Here is a 17,500-nt window from a genome sequence, read left to right on the forward strand (position 1 = left end):
ACGCTCACATGGTTTATATGAGTAGAAAACTAGCACTTCACACTACCCTCTAATAGTTACGTCTGTTGAAATATAAGTGCTTCACGGCCAACTTTTGCAAAAACGTAACCCTTCCTTGTACGTATAAACTTGCGACTCTATTGTTTTGTTATTGTTTTGTCAGAGTAGCCTATGTGCACTTGGGCGATGGTTAACAAACTTTAGCTGGGAGCCTGTTCTGAATCTGCCAACTGCGAAAGATAAAACTGAGGCATTCTACAACAAAGCGATTGATACCCTTATGCCCACTCAGATGGTCAAAGTTTGCTCCTCAGACAAGCCCTGGGTGTCGAGCAGAATGAAGGCGTTGGTCTACAGGAGACAATGGGCGTTTAAGACTCATGGCAAAGACTCAGCCGTGTTTAAGATGTATCGCAAAAGAAACTTAAGTCACTATCGAACAGTTTCAATCTGTATTAAGATTGCAGGATTTTCTTACGTATTTGTATAGCACATGTACAAAGGCGCGTACGAAACCTTGAACACCACTTTGCTGAAAAGACATAAATGTTTTAGTTCTCTGAACATTTATAAACAACTTAACGAAAGGGCAATTCTTTTTTTTTTTTTTTTTAAAAAAAATAGGCATACCGATGAAAATCAGTGACTTTCGAGCACCTTTTTCAAAAGTCGAGCATTATTTAAGCACTTCTTTGCCATTTTTGAAGCACCATTTTCCAGTTTGCCAGCCCAATCGGGATAGACCTATCGTCAAATCATTTTTGGGCAAACTTCGCAAGGCCAAAAAACTGGGAAATACAAGTCACCTTATAGCCTAATTTTTATGGATGGAAAGCTTAACTATCATAGATTTGTGCTATTAAAAAAATACGAGAAATAACGATTTTTCCAAGTGTTGAAAATCGCGATTTTTGGCCAAATGGCAAAAACAAACAAACAATGAAATGTGATGTACCACAGGGTAGTTCCCTTGGTCCTCTTTTATTTTCACTTTATATAAACAACATTTCTACTGCTCTGATAAACTGGACTTTAGGATTTTTGCTGATGACACTAATGTCTTTGTTTCATCACCTATTCGAGATCTTGAAAAACTAAATAACAGAGAGCTGGCTAAAATTAAAGAATGGTGCGATCTAAACAAGCCCTCTATAAATATTAAGAAAACTAATTACATGATTGTTAAATCCTCTAAAAAGAAATCAGGAAACATAAATGTTAAATTACAGTGAAATACGGACATTTATTATATGGAGAGTGTTTTACTGGGAACTAAACCACTCGTAAATTCCATACGCCACTTCATCCGCGACCCGAGTAGCGTATTTTACGTATGTCACCTTTGTGAGTGTCGTGTCTTTCAATGACGTCACGATTCCCGCCTTTTGCTTTTGTTGAATTGGTTTCTCGTGTCGCGTTTGTTGTTTAGAATAAAAGCATGGATAAAATCGGAAATATTATTTAGTCTCCATATAATAAAAAGAACATTACACGTTGGCTCGAAGATATGAATGTTATGTTCTCGTGGCAAGAACAATATCTCACTCGTTCGCTTTACTCACTCCTGAGATTCATATCTTCTCGCCACCGTGTAATACCCTCTATGTAAAAACTAGCGATAAAAAGCTAAACTTCCGACGTTTCAGCGACCTCATCACGTCATTATCAAGGAGTTGGAAATGAACATGCGAGTTCATAACGGTCAACACTAATTTCCATCCCTGAAACTGACAATGGACATTTCGTAACAATTACACGACGCATTATGCCAGGTTAATATTGACAAGCTTACCGCTCTAAAAACAATGAAAACAAGCAGAATGACAGCTTTAGTTCAACAAGAAATAGCGTTTCTAAGCTATGCCGCACTGATCTACAGTATTTAGGTCTAAAAACCCCGTTGAAGAAGGTTAACCTTCAATTGTTTTGCTAGGCACTATTATGTCAATACTCTAAAAATTTCGACTTTCCAGGAGCTTGTCTCGTTGGTCTAGAGGATATCGGAAACTGCAAGGTGAAGCCATCGATCCGGGTTCAACTCTTTGCCTCGCCTATTTTTAATCTTCTCAGCTTGTTTAAAATCTTTGTTTCGTTGAAGTAAATTTGAAGTCTAAAGTACACTGTACGTCGTATAAGTTGAATAAAAAGGGAAATGTCAGTTTGAGGGATGGAAAGAAGTGATGACCGTTTATAGCAGGTACAAAATACTCCAAATTTGCATAAGTGGAGGAGAGCTCGACAAAGACTTTAGCTCGGATTAAATCTGTTTGCACGTTCAGCCGTGGTCGACGTGACTATGGTAGTGGAGAAGTAGACCTTAGACCTTACTCTCGATTTGGGGTGCTCAGTTTAGGAGATGGGTGCCCATCCTGCCCTCAGTTTTAACATGGAGAAAGGATGGAATGCTTCCCTTTTAATACCTTTGTCAACTCAAGAGTTACTGACCAACGTTTGCAATGGTGCGAAATGGTATGAAATGACGTGACTCGGGTAGTCATACCATTTTTAAAATTCCAAAAATTTCCACAAGCATATGCATGGGCAAAGTCCCACCTCCCCAGGGGTTTAAAATGCACACAATTAATTAAGAGATCAGGCAACTTTTACCCAACACACCCTTTTACCTTCTACAAGTTTTAAGAAATCGCCCATTTCATTGAATTATTTTGCATCGGTTCAGTCCCTCTGTGACAAAATATCACAAAATCAACATGCACAACTTTAAAGTAAAGAACTTTCCATTTGTTTGGTTCCAGGCCCTAGCAAGAGTCCATCACCTAAGAGTTAGATTTACCCATATTGTCCTAGTCCTCATCAACGTCAGAAAAGTGTCTGTTTTTGAACCACGTTTTCTCGGAAAATAAACAATAAACAAATTGGCTCAATGTTGTGCCCGATTCAAACCCTTTAGGAATAAAGCGTTTTGTTCCAGGAATTTCCGTCTCATTTAAATGTGAACGCTACATTAAAATTTTTGTAATTTCCAAACATTTATACTTTCCTAGGTTGTTTTTTAGCTTATAGACATTTGCCTCCCGAAACAATTAATTTGCTTATTTAGCTTTGGCCAACCTTACAGAAACACAGAAAATACACATTCCCCGAGACTGTCGCTTAATGCTATTGTAAATGGAAAGTTGGTATAAAAAAGCTTGGAGTTATTTTCAAGGGCCAAAATAACAAGACGGCTAGATCCTCAGTTATGGAAACAAACCCCTGATTTCTATCAAGTGATTAACTAATCCTGGAACAGATGCTTACAAAACAAGGCACAAATGTAAGGACTTGAACAGTATCTTAATACTAGTGAAATCTCATGGTACTTTAACTATAATTGGCATGATATCTTGTGTCTGACAGCTACTAAGGTATCAATGATTGAATTGTTTTCAATAACTCATATAATCGAAGAAAGGAAAATAACATATCGACGTATCGCAGTCCAAGTAAGTTTCTCACGTTTTGGACATCGTTTCTGAAAAAGAAAAACAAGGAAGAAAGAAACAAGTAGTGGATTAAATGCAAATAACGAATTTCGTTCTGATTGACAAGTAAATAATATAACGATTACCTTAATTCATTCATTTAACTGCTAGAGTTAATAGCAACAATTCCTATTCACTGTTACCTTGACATGTAGACTTGAAGACCTCAATAACTCACTTTGCTTGACATAAGCAATCGACAATCACCGATCAGTTTCACAGTCACTCCATCATAACACGGGCTCAAACAGCTAGCTATCTGCAGGAAGCTGAAGTAGCTGACTCGGTGAATGCAGACAATATTTAATTTAGGTATTAGCCAAAGCAGTTCCAGTAAAAATATCCACTCTGGCAACCGTTTTTAAAGCCATTTCTTCTTCCTGGTTAAAAACATGTACAAAGTACAGCGATTCAGTCATTAAAGTTATATTTAAATGGCACTTACCATTCTTTTCGTGTTCGAGCTGCCCAAACTCAAAGGTGACATCATCGCCGATTAGCACAAATGGCGCCCAGTATTTTATGGCCGAATAATTCTTTGTCTCCTGAAGGGATTTCATAGCATGGTGAAGAGCAGTACTTGCACTTTTTCTATCTGCCAAGTGTTGGTAGAAACTCTTCATGAACAAGAAGGTCGCCTCGTCGTCGATTGCCCAGAGTGACACCAGTACAGACCGGGCACCAGCACACAGGAAAGCCCTGGCTATTCCCACAATACCCTCAGATTTTACCTCTCCCTGGCCACTATGACAGCAACTAAGCACAACCAGTCTTGCCTGAAGGTGAACTGCTTGAACATCGCTCAACGATAACATGTAATCTTCCTCTTCGGGGATCTTGGATGTGCGTTCGGGATTTGGGGCCAAAGCAATTTCTCCAGATCCGTCATCCCCATGTGCAGCAATGTGGATTAAGGCAACTGACTTCATTCTTCTCAGCACCTCAGCTTTGGTTGCATTTTTTCCTGTAAGAGGCACGGTCTGCAGAAGTTCTCCAATTATATCCACCTCTTTTTTCGCACACGGCAACTGTCCATACATGGGTTCACCAGTTCCGTAAGTGACTTGGCTCAAGCACGGATCGCCTACAAGCAGCACTTCATTCTTACTTTGGAAGTTGTCAGGTGCCATAGTGATCAATTTTAAAGCAGTCAGCGAGGGAATCACACGGATCCTGACAGAGTCACTCATTGCAAAAAAAGGAGCCAGGCAAAAGTGTCCATCAGGAACAAACACTAAGTCATCACCCTGGATCAAGTCTGCTATAGGACTGACTAAGACATCATACAAGGGTTGCAAAGAGTGCACAGAGAAGCTCAAAGACTGAAAGGTTTCTTCAACACCTTCCCCACTGCTCGAGAAGTCGCTGCCTTGTCTTTCAAGTGAACGATTCTCGCATCGCAGAACGGCCCCTGCATTGATCTGTTCTAAAGCACTTTTCATCAGAGACTTGGCAGTTCCATATTCGATTTTCTTTTGTCTAAAATTTATCCCGATATCATCTCTTAGCAACCAGAAGCTGATCGTGTTCCCTTCAAGTGCTGTGAAAACAGTTTGTGAAGGTAGATCTTTCATAACCAAAGAGATAGTTACCTTCATCATAGGTTTCTCATCAACGCTGTATTGCATCTTTAAAATGTCTGCCAAAGCCTGTGCTCGTCCTTGCTCAGCAGCATACAAAGCTTCATCAACCTCTCCATTCTTCAAGAGTGCTGTCCACAGAGCAGTGTACGCAAACCCCTTTGTGTCACGAAAGCTTATTTTCCATGCATCCTCTGACTGAAGAAGACGCCTAACTTCATCAAAATAATAAACGCTTACACGATAGTAATTAAGAGCTTTGCTCAAGGAACCAAAAAATTCATGAACATGACCAATATGATAACATGCGATTGCCAGCCCTATTGGGTCCTCTGTTTCCTGGCAAATACTAAGATATTGATAGTGGTACTCTATGGCTTGCTTGAAATTACCAAGACTTCGATAAGCGTTGCCGAGATTGCCATAAGCTCTTCCTTCTCCGGCCCTGTCCCCTACCTCTTTTGCAATACTAAGACGTTGTTGGTGGTACTCTATGGCTTGCTTGAAATTACCAAGACTTCGATAAGCGTTGCCGAGATTTCCATAGCCCGCTCCTTCTCCGGCCCTGTCCCCTACCTCTTTTGCAATACTAAGATGTTGATGGTGGTACTCTATGGCTTGCTTGAAATTACCAAGACTTTGATAAGCGTTGCCGAGATTTCCATAGGCCGCTCCTTCTCCGGCCCTGTCTCCTACCTCTTTTGCAATACTAAGATGTTGATGGTGGTACTCTATGGCTTGCTTGAAATTACTAAGACTTTGATAAGCGTTGCCGAGATTTCCATAGGCCGCTCCTTCTCCGGCCCTGTCCCCTACCTCTTTTGCAATACTAAGATGTTGATGGTGGTACTCTATGGCTTGCTTGAAATTACCAAGACTTTGATAAGCGTTGCCGAGATTTCCATAGGCCGTTCCTTCTCCGGCCCTGTCTCCTACCTCTTTTGCAATACTAAGATGTTGATGGTGGTACTCTATGGCTTGCTTGAAATTACTAAGACTTTGATAAGCGTTGCCGAGATTTCCATAGGCCGCTCCTTCTCCGGCCCTGTCCCCTACCTCTTTTGCAATACTAAGATGTTGATGGTGGTACTCTATGGCTTGCTTGAAATTACCAAGACTGTCATAAGCGTTGCCGAGATTGCAATAAGCTGTTCCTTCTCCGGCCCTGTCCCCTACCTCCTTTGCAATACTAAGATCTTGATGGTGGTACTCTATGGCTTGCTTGAAATTACCAAGACCTCGATAAGCGTTGCCGAGATTGCAATAAACTTTTCCTTCTCCGGCCCTGTCCCCTACCTCTTTTGCAATACTAAGATCTTGATGGTGGTACTCTATGGCTTGCTTGAAATTACCAAGACTTCGATAAGCGTTGCCGAGATTGCCATAAGCTTTTCCTTCTCCGGCCCTGTCCTCTACCTCTTTTGCAATACTAAGATGTTGATGGTGGTACTCTATGGCTTGCTTGAAATTACCAAGACTTCGATAAGCGTTGCCGAGATTGCCATAAGCTCTTCCTTCTCTGGCCCTGTCCCCTACCTCTTTTGCAATACTAAGATGTTGATGGTGGTACTCTATGGCTTGCTTGAAATTACCAAGACTCTCATAAGCGTTGCCGAGATTGCCATAAGCTCTTCCTTCTCCGGCCCTGTCCCCTACCTCTTTTGCAATACTAAGATGTTGATGGTGGTACTCTATGGCTTGCTTGAAATTACCAAGACTGTCATAAGCGTTGCCGAGATTGCCATAAGCTTTTCCTTCTCCGGCCCTGTCCCCTACCTCTTTTGCAATACTAAGATGTTGATGGTGGTACTCTATGGCTTGCTTGAAATTACCAAGACTGTCATAAGCGTTGCCGAGATTGCCATAAGCTCTTCCTTCTCCGGCCCTGTCCCCTACCTCTTTTGCAATACTAAGATGTTGATGGTGGTACTCTATGGCTTGCTTGAAATTACCAAGAGTTTGATAAGCGTTGCCGAGATTTCCATATGTTGCTCCTTCTCCGGCCCTGTCCCCTACCTCCTTTGCAATACTAAGATCTTGATGGTAGTACTCTATGGCTTGCTTGAAATTACCAAGACTTTGATAAGCGTTGCCGAGATTGCAATAAACTTTTCCTTCTCCGGCCCTGTCCCCTACCTCTTTTACGATACTAAGATCTTGATGGTGGTACTCTATGGCTTGCTTGAAATTACCAAGACTGTCATAAGCGTTGCCAAGATTGCCATAAGCTTTTCCTTCTCCGGCCCTGTCCCCTACCTCTTTTGCAATACTAAGATCTTGATGGTGGTACTCTATGGCTTGCTTGAAATTACCAAGACTGTCATAAGCGTTGCCGAGATTGCAATAAGCTCTTCCTTCTCCGGCCCTGTCCCCTACCTCTTTTGCAATACTAAGATCTTGATGGTGGTACTCTATGGCTTGCTTGAAATTACCAAGACTTCGATAAGCATTGCCGAGATTGCCATAAGCTCCTCCTTCTCTGGCCCTGTCCCCTACCTCTTCTGCAATACTAAGATCTTGATGGTGGTACTCTATGGCTTGCTTGAAATTACCAAGACTGTCATAAGCGTTGCCGAGATTGCCATAAGCTCTTCCTTCTCCGGCCCTGTCCCCTACCTCTTTTGCAATACTAAGATGTTGATGGTGGTACTCTATGGCTTGCTTGAAATTACCAAGACTTCGATAAGCATTGCCGAGATTGCCATAAGCTCCTCCTTCTCTGGCCCTGTCCCCTACCTCTTCTGCAATACTAAGATCTTGATGGTGGTACTCTATGGCTTGCTTGAAATTACCAAGACTTTGATAAGCATTGCCGAGATTGCCATAAGCTCTTCCTTCTCCGGCCCTGTCCCCTACCTCTTTTGCAATACTAAGATGTTGATGGTGGTACTCTATGGCTTGCTTGAAATTACCAAGACTTCGATAAGCATTGCCGAGATTGCCATAAGCTCCTCCTTCTCTGGCCCTGTCCCCTACCTCTTCTGCAATACTAAGATCTTGATGGTGGTACTCTATGGCTTGCTTGAAATTACCAAGACTTTGATAAGCATTGCCGAGATTGCCATAAGCTCTTCCTTCTCCGGCCCTGTCCCCTACCTCTTTTGCAATACTAAGATGTTGATGGTGGTACTCTATGGCTTGCTTGAAATTACCAAGACTTCGATAAGCATTGCCGAGATTGCCATAAGCTCCTCCTTCTCTGGCCCTGTCCCCTACCTCTTCTGCAATACTAAGATCTTGATGGTGGTACTCTATGGCTTGCTTGAAATTACCAAGACTGTCATAAGCGTTGCCGAGATTGCCATAAGCTCTTCCTTCTCCGGCCCTGTCCCCTACCTCTTTTGCAATACTAAGACGTTGTTGGTGGTACTCTATGGCTTGCTTGAAATTACCAAGACTTTGATAAGCATTGCCGAGATTGCCATAAGCTCCTCCTTCTCTGGCCCTGTCCCCTACCTCTTCTGCAATACTAAGATCTTGATGGTGGTACTCTATGGCTTGCTTGAAATTACCAAGACTTTGATAAGCATTGCCGAGATTGCCATAAGCTCTTCCTTCTCCGGCCCTGTCCCCTACCTCTTTTGCAATACTAAGATGTTGATGGTGGTACTCTATGGCTTGCTTGAAATTACCAAGACTTCGATAAGCATTGCCGAGATTGCCATAAGCTCCTCCTTCTCTGGCCCTGTCCCCTACCTCTTCTGCAATACTAAGATCTTGATGGTGGTACTCTATGGCTTGCTTGAAATTACCAAGACTGTCATAAGCGTTGCCGAGATTGCCATAAGATCTTCCTTCTCCGGCCCTGTCCCCTACCTCTTTTGCAATACTAAGACGTTGTTGGTGGTACTCTATGGCTTGCTTGAAATTACCAAGACTTTGATAAGCATTGCCGAGATTGCCATAAGCTCTTCCTTCTCCGGCCCTGTCCCCTACCTCTTTTGCAATACTAAGACGTTGTTGGTGGTACTCTATGGCTTGCTTGAAATTACCAAGACTTCGATAAGCGTTGCCGAGATTGCCATAGGCTGCTCCTTCTCCGGCCCTGAAACCCACTTCCTTAAAAACGGCTAATGCTTCTGTGTAATTTGTTATGGCCTGATTAAAGTTAGCTGTGCCCTGATAGTATCTACCAAGATTGAAATAAGCCAAACCCTTGCCTTGTCTGTCTCCCTCCTTTCCTGCAACGCTAAGTTCTTGCATATGTTGCTTCGAAAGGTCAAACTTTTTATCCACCATTGTTGACTATCAAAACCAGGAAGTTTTTCTCAGAAAATCTGGGGTGCACCTGGAAGATAAATTAACGAAAACAAAATAGGTTTAATGCTCTGAGTACAGGATCCTAAACTGGCACAACAAGATTAATTGAACAGTGAAGGAATAACTATCTTAAGCCAGTATTTCAAAAGAAACATGCCTTTCCTCATCAGGGTTTCCCAAGGAATGATTTCGGCTAATGGAGACAGTTGTTACAGAATAAATACTTGGGCATTTAACAGACTAAAAGCGTTTTGCACAATAATGATCACGGAACATTAAAAGTAGAAATTCTATTACGTAAATGAGGGGAAAACAGCCTATAGAAAAGCGATGGCATCCCATTTCATCTTTCTTATCGAAAGCTAATTAAAAGTTTCTAAGATATGCTTCCCTGGCAGGAAATTTGCTGCCGGTATGTAGCTGACACCAAAAAAACAGGAGGGGATGCCATTAAGAGTGTAATATTCAATTTTCTGAAATTGACGTCAAACTAATAATTTTTTATTTCATGTCTAAATCTATCCAATGGCGGAATTGCTTGTTTTTTTCGTCACAATTTTTTTTCTCTGGATACCTGGTTACTCCATGTATTTTGATCCAGGGACTTTGAATGAGCTAATTGAACTGCTCACACATTTCCATTGAGAAAGGCTGCTCGTCAGGACAGAATTGACCGTTTTTATACTAGATATGCATAATCCGGCCATTCAAATTATGCCTTTCCCTCTCTTTCTCCATAAGCCAAAATCATTCCTTGGAAAACCCTGATGAAGAAAGGCATTTTCTTTCGAAAATTTGGCTTTATATGGGTATTCCCTCAATGCTCAATTAATCTTGCTGTACCAGTTTAGCATCCTGTAATCAGGGCATTGAAACTATTGTGTTTTCGTATTTCTCGGCGTTGTTTAAAAAAGTAGGTACGCAATGTGTACATGTGAGTAGCCACTTAGACACCGTACTACCAATGAAGTGTTAGGTATGCTGTTCGTTTTCATTTGGGTTCTAACCATTTACTATACTAGCTCTCTACGAACTTCATTGGCTTCCCACTGCCTATTGAATCAGGTTTAAGATTTGGGTACAACGATTTGCCCACGGCATCGTGATCCGATTTGGAGAGGTAATAACAAGAATTGCGCCAGCCCACATGAGTGGGCATCACACATGGCATTGAAAGGGGAGTGCGGATTAACCCTTAACACTGGCTAAAACCAAACTGGAATGTTTGATTCAGTACAGTTTTAACCAATAGGAATCAAACATCAAGTGGTGGCTTGACAGTACTGAATCAGTCGACTGTTTCACACCCTCTCCGCCAATCGTAATTCTTGTGATGACAAGTTGTCTGGCTCAAATCAAACCACAACTGAAGCAGTTTTGTCCGAGCCAATGAAAAGCAACCACGTTCCAGGGTTCTCCTTATTAGGCGGTAACCGGTAAAATTTACCGCTTGTAAGAGCACTTATTACCGCCTGCAAATGCTCAGAAGTCGCTTATGCGTTGGAGAACGTCCAACATTAACGAAATGCTTTACCGGTTTGAAAAGGTCCCTTACCAGTTGTGCTGAAAACTAGGGAAAACCGTGTGTTTGTGCCAATTTTTTCACACATTATTTATTCTTTAATTTCTTTATGAACATAAAGCAATCTTTGACTCACCGTCAATATTGAAACTGTTTGTGACCTTCAAGCAGACAATTTTCATACCGACTGCTAAATCACTGTTTAATTTATGGGAGAAAAAATGACTTGCAATACGGACTTGTTCCTTACCAGCCAAAACGCAGTCAAGGCATGCTATTTTTTGAGAAATCCGCATTACTTATAATTTTTACACACGCACACGGATAATTAAAGGAAAAACAGCAATTACATGTACTTACTTCGCTCGTTGTGGATGAATGTTGGCATTTGCAGGCAGATCTGGATTTGATCCCAATCAAACAAACACTTATTAAGCCCTTAATGTACGAGCTCTTGCGATGAATCGCACGCCCCTTAGAACCTTTGTAATAAGAAACATCGACTGCTTTTCTTGCCGTGTCTTAGTCAAATTTTTTTTACATTCTGTAAATAATTATTTGCCTTGGAAGCCTTGCTTTAGCGGGGAACTAGAAAGGAAAAATAAAAGAACAAGGAGAAAAAAAGCTTTGAATCATTCTCTGGTAAATTCAATTATTGCGATTGTGAATTGAATTACATTGTAGACACGTGCCCGTGACATTTGCGCTTGTGTTGGTGTCGTTTAAATTGGCGTGACGGATTGTCTTCCTTTGCTTATTCACTGATGTTGTCCGCCTTAGTTCCAGAAGCATATGAACAGTGATGCATATATATCTCTTTGCATATAGGTCCATATACCATAAGTCTCGTGGACTTGTTTAGTTGACTGATTTCGTACGCGAAAAGCTTGATTACCCAGGGAGCCTTCCATCTGATTCAGTCACACAACCCGACTTATTCAGTTGACCCGGAGAACAGCAAAGGTTACTGCGAGTGCGAGGAAAATCGTAGGGATGGTCTTCCGCTATTATCCGGCGCTATTCATGTCAATAACTGGTTCAGTTGTAAATTAATGGTAACCGGCTGATTCAGTTGGATCTTCTAACTCGAGAGCAGAGAAATGAAAAGGTGTCCATTGCCGGCTTGTCCTATTTGCTGAGAGCATTGTTCTATAAACCTTATTAACAGAAATTTCTTTTTCACCTTGTTGCTCTCGTCCCCTACTAAAGTGAATCAGTTGACTGATTTCGTACAGTTAGTCACGGTAACTGAGACACCGATTTATACCCAGAGAGCCTTCCAACTGATTCAGTCACCCGGCCGGACTTATTCAGGAAAAACAAGTGCCTCTATGTTTCAGTCCGTGAAAAACAGCAAAAAAGAGGATCTAAATAATTATGTTCAGTGAAAACCGGCCGAATTGTTGCCCATGAAAACCTGCACGTTTCCGATATGACAATTGGAAAACAAACTGTTCAATAATACCCAAGGAAAAATTCGGAAATTTATCTGCCATTTTTGCGGATGATGGCGTGAGCTTTCGTTTGTTCCGTGCTTTGTACTCTCATAAAGCACACTGTTTAAACAATGAGAGTGGGCGTTATATAGAAACTTTATGATAGTATATAATTTTATACTAGTATTATGTATAATTTATAAAATATTATTACATAAATATCATAGTAATAAAAATAATAAGTAAAATAAGAAATATATGCACCCTCACAGCCGTACAGCCACCTTGCGCAATTCTTTTGTTTTTCTTGAAAAAATATTTTAATCACATTTTCTGAATGAAACTTGCACCTAGATTATGAATAAATTTCGCTCTCTCTCTGAACTTTAACGAACAAGACGCCTACAAGGGCGTATCCGTGGAATGCGCAAACAGTTAACACAAATTGTCCAGTTACAGTGAACTTCAAGTACAGGTAGACTTCGGAAAATGGCGAAAGATTACTAGAAAGATGCATCTGTAATATAACTTAAAGTTTTTTGTTGTAAAAACTCATTACTAATGTTACTAAATTTGCAAATGCAAACAACGAAGCCCAATTAGCAGGTTATCAGGATACGGGATCTTTTATATATTTATTTTTTGGAAGGAGACTTAATTCAAATCCTACAGTTTTACTTGCTTCGTTAACTCCTTTCATCCAAAAATTACAGGATCAGCCTTAAATCATCTGAAAAACTTATTACAAATCACAGTTCAACAACTTATCATCCTGGGCCAGTTGTTCAGAAACTGGGTTTTAAAACGAGTTTTATCCTCTACTCCCAAATGCTGTTCAAGGCTGATATTCAGAAAAACTTTACATTAGAAGAAGTCAATCTTGAAAAACAAAAATAAGCAAAGGAAACTGTGACCAAAAAGTTGAAAACATGAAACAAAAGTTTACGCTAATCCTGGATTAAGGTAATTGGCTTTCGAACAACCGGGCCCTGTAATCGACGTCTGGTTCTGTAATCCTGGTTTAGTTCCTTGCAAACTGTATAAATTTGCCGTGGCGAAGACAAGAAGACAACATCCGTGCTCTATTTCTCTCAATGCTCAAAAATTCCGTAATTGCGTGTTGTATAGTGCAGTCCAAAGTTCTAATTTTACAACTCCATAATCTTGATTTCAGTAAGTTGGTACCAAACGTTCCACAATAACTTGAAATCTCGTTAAGAAAAATCCTTAAATCCAGTAGTTCAGTCCGGATTGAGATCGCCAAAACTCTCTCTATCATCGATTCAAAATTCAACAAAAGCTACAAGTAGTAAATAGTTATCAGAAACTACAACAGTTCGTCCTGATTCTACACTCGAGCTGAACAAAAAACCCAAAAAATCCTTGTCATCGTTTTCGAGAGAACAGACAAACAGCCGAAACTGTTCTATGCCTGCCCCTTACGGCACTGAAAAAGTACCGTACGTTGTACAATAGTACTTGACCGTAGTCCTTGGCCAAGAAACTAATCTTAGCCAAAAGCCCGAGAAGCGATCAGGATACGGGATAATTAGGTAAAAAAATTGTGGGGATACGGGATTTTTAGTCTGGAGGTGGGGGGGGGGGGGGGGGGTATAATTCAGGAGATACGGGATATTTTTTAAAGTAAGAACGCATTGCGCGTGGTAGTGCAGTAACTTGACAGTGTTTTTTTCCATAACTGTCAACTGAGCGGCGTTTTGTTTTTTCCAGGAGATTCAAGTCCTTGCACAATATGTAGCTCTAATAGTACACGACATTGTTTGGTATCGTAAATCATTACGGTGCCATGGTAGACATCTTTGCTATATACCCTCTAAGAAGACATGTGGTTCAGTAAAATACTAAGCCCAGAACGATTGAAGAAAATAACAGGAAATCGAGAAACATTTGGCTTCAAAGCCGATATGTTGATCATTTACAACTTCTTTTTCACCACAAGCTTAAGCGTGTACTCTGAGCTTCTGACACCTTTCCAAGACCCATGTTACTAAAGTTTCATTCCCTTTCCAGCGGGGTTAGTATCTGGATGGGGGACGTTAAAATATGCGACTTTTGCTGTCAGGAACATACGCCCAAAAATTCTATTTTAACGCTCAAAAATGCGAACAAAGCAAGGTACAGATTTTGCTAGCCTGCTTTATGCAAAACAAATATTGACGAAAAAGTAAATAAATATTAATATGTAGTTTTTAAGGAGAGCAGAAGGAACTTTTAGGAAGTGTCGATCGAGAATAAAACAATTTGCCATCAGCGAAAAACATTTCGGGAGATTTTTGTTACGTTCCATCAGAGTTCAATTTTTCTATCGTACTTTTGGTCATACAAGTAAAATCGCAAAATCGGAAGTGACATCGATTTTAGCGGCCGCCTGTGATCAAGTTATACCTTGCGTGTTTACTGACAACTCACGAAACAAAGGATACATCTGTGACAAAATGCCGGCATAACACCTGGTTTTTGTTAGTGCGTTTTTTTTTTCTTTCAAGTGTTATAAAGTTCAACAAGATCTATGTGCGAATTTAACATAAAGATCACAATCGTTGATGCTAGTCCAAGTGTCAGCTGAAGTTAAGCTCCTCCGAATGAAGTTAGTACTTGGATGGGGGACGGCTGCGAAGTCCCCGCGACGGCGATAGCTAATTCGTTTTTTTTAAACTTGATTTCATTTTTTATCTTGTTTGGCCGTTCAAAGCTATTTTCTTATTTTCTTTCTACGTCAAAACGGCGAACAAACTGGTTCCCAAGAAATATTGGAGTACGTATTCGTTCTATGCAAAATGCTTCTAATGAAGTATTCGTTGTATGCAAAATAATAATGTTCACAGTGGAACACACAAGTACGAAGCAAGATCTAGAACTAACGTAGAAAATTCTCCTTACCTTTAAAGCTTGCCTTTCTCAAAGAAAAAGCATCTATCCACTTTATCGGATAGTTTAGTACTGAAACAATCATGGCGGGCGGAAAGATTCTATTATAAATGTTTGCTTTCAACAATTTGCCGGAAGTGTGTCACGGTGGCCGAGTGGTCTAACGCGCTAGCAGAGAAAAGTCGTGATGGCTTGGAAAGTGTAGGAGTTCTCCTCGGGGTAGAGAAGTTTGGAAATACCGTAGGGAATATAAATCAGTCCACTCGATCGGAGATTAATTCAATATCCGTGGGGTATCCACATTTGTGACTACCAACAAAAAAAAGATTCCAGCCCGGTTTTAAGACGTGGATGCCTTCGGCATTCCACGTAACAAGAAATCCTTTCCAACCTACAAGACATACACGGTGTGGTGGTCTGCGGGTTTTAGAGAATTATATTGACCACAAGCATGATAATTCCGTTGTATGTGTCGAAAACACTGATGTATAAACTATCCAGAAACTAGCGCGTGCGTATCAAGGTGGCTCAAACCAGCTTCAACCATTTTTGAGGGAATGTCTCATTAGACGGACTAACTCTATAACGCTGTTTCACTTAACGGCAATGTTATGGTACCACATGAAACCCTGCCGATAATCGTTAAACAAGATGCACATGTTACTGTGACGTAATAAATTACCATGGCAACAGAAGAACCATCTAAAACGCCCTATATTTTGTGTTAAAGTATCTCAAAAACGAACTAAAGTGTCCCCCATTTTTTATTGCTGAAAAGCGATTAGCAGGCTAAGATGAAACTCTTTGCAAAGTTAAAAAAAAATCTGGAGCAGATTCAGAACCACATTAAAATTTCCCAATTGTGAAGGTGGCTATGAATCTGCTGCAAAGAATTTTTTTAAACTTTGCATTGAGTTGTGTCTTAGCGTGCCAATTACTCTCCAGCAATAAAAAATGGGAGTCACCGAGTTCGTTTTTGAGACAATCGCTTTTAACGATAAAATATAGCGTGTTTTCAGTGGCTATCTTGTTTTCATGGTAACTTCGCCACTGTGCTACAACTTCGGTTATAAATAGTTGAAATTTCGCTAAAACAGCAAGTCAAGCGCGAGTCAAGTTTTTAAAACTGAGAAAAGGTTAATCCGCGCTCCCCTTTCACTGCCATGTGTGATGCCCATTCATGTGGACAGGCGCATGATTACATGGTCTTACATATCTTGCTTACTCGATTTTCGCAATTGGAGCGATTGCTGAATACCCGTCCACAAAGGAGCGTTTACGTTCGCGACGCTAGCCGCAGTACCGAACTGAACGAAAGTGGTTTTTGCGCAGTTTGTGTCAGATAGAGTGAATTCAGTAGAATGGCTGTTGCTGCAGTGCGTTAGTCGACTTACGGTTAAATTGAGCTGAGTAGAGTGGCTAGTGCCGCAGTGTCACGGTGCTTACCTCATGGATTAACGAACGAGGTATATCCAACAACACGACTGCGGCGGCACTGTGGCAGCAGTGTTTTTAGGGTCCATTTCTTGTGGCCGGGTTTTGACATTAAGTCTGTACTAGGTAGATTTCACAAAGAGATTTTCTGCTCAATCTAATTTAAGTGATTTAATTTAAAGCTCACCCGCACGTGCGAGCAAAAGCCCAGCCTCTGTATCCAGAGAAGAATCCAACACTTTATAACTCCTCATGTGTGCCTTGATGTCCTTATCAAATTTTGCTATTACGCATTGAACGTTGGCTGGATTGTCAGAACTTGGGCCACAAATTCCCCCAACAAACTCAGAATAGAACCGCATGCAGTCATAATGGTCTGTGTGCTTTGTCCTTATCTCTTGCGTGACAGCTCTGACGACACAATCACGGCACAACTCACGAAAGTTGTTTGAGGGCTTCGAGGAAAATCCAAGAAGCGTATGCTTACATAAAGGGGGATACCTTTCTTTGTTTGTTTTGCAGGTATGTTCACAAAGTGAATTAAGGAAACTTGTTTGCGCAAAATTATGGAATGGAATGAATCTTGCTGGTATGCAAATTTTTAGGTCAGTTATTTTAATTACCGGATATGTCACTCTTAAACCAAGACAGTTAAATTTCAATGACACGCTCCCCTTGACCTACAGTAGTTCCAGTCAAGTCACGTTGTATTGTGTCATTAAACCTAGAGTCTCGAATTGTTTAGTGAATAAATCGAGATTAGCGTGTGTGGTTTCAATATACCTTGCCTCTGCTTTGGTGGTCAAAGGTCGACTTTTGTTGACAAACAGCATGTTGAAATTGGGCCTCAAAAAACCTCCGTTTCATTTACCCAAAAATTTTATTGAATTTAAT

At 40.8% G+C, this 17,500-nt stretch overlaps 1 protein-coding gene across 15 annotated transcripts in view; it reads right to left on the reverse strand.

The window, feature by feature from the left end:
- Positions 1-945: 945 nt before the first annotated feature.
- LOC138001240 (tetratricopeptide repeat protein 28-like) overlaps positions 946-17,500 on the reverse strand; it is a 28,858-nt gene continuing 12,303 nt past the window's right edge. For 14 of the 15 annotated variants that reach the window (XM_068847897.1, XM_068847928.1, XM_068847941.1 and 11 more), the window contains 2 exons: positions 3,931-9,353; positions 946-3,475 (listed from right to left, as the gene is read on the reverse strand). In XM_068847897.1, coding sequence (XP_068703998.1) covers positions 3,456-3,475; positions 3,931-9,304 — 5,394 coding nt within the window. In that variant the 5' untranslated portion in view covers positions 9,305-9,353 and the 3' untranslated portion in view covers positions 946-3,455. Of the gene's footprint in view, positions 3,476-3,930; positions 9,354-11,207; positions 13,815-17,500 lie in introns of those variants that run through there. The other variant, XM_068847954.1, reaches the window with a different exon arrangement.

This window comes from Montipora foliosa, chromosome 1, assembly GCF_036669935.1.
Source record: "Montipora foliosa isolate CH-2021 chromosome 1, ASM3666993v2, whole genome shotgun sequence".
NCBI lineage: Eukaryota > Metazoa > Cnidaria > Anthozoa > Scleractinia > Acroporidae > Montipora > Montipora foliosa.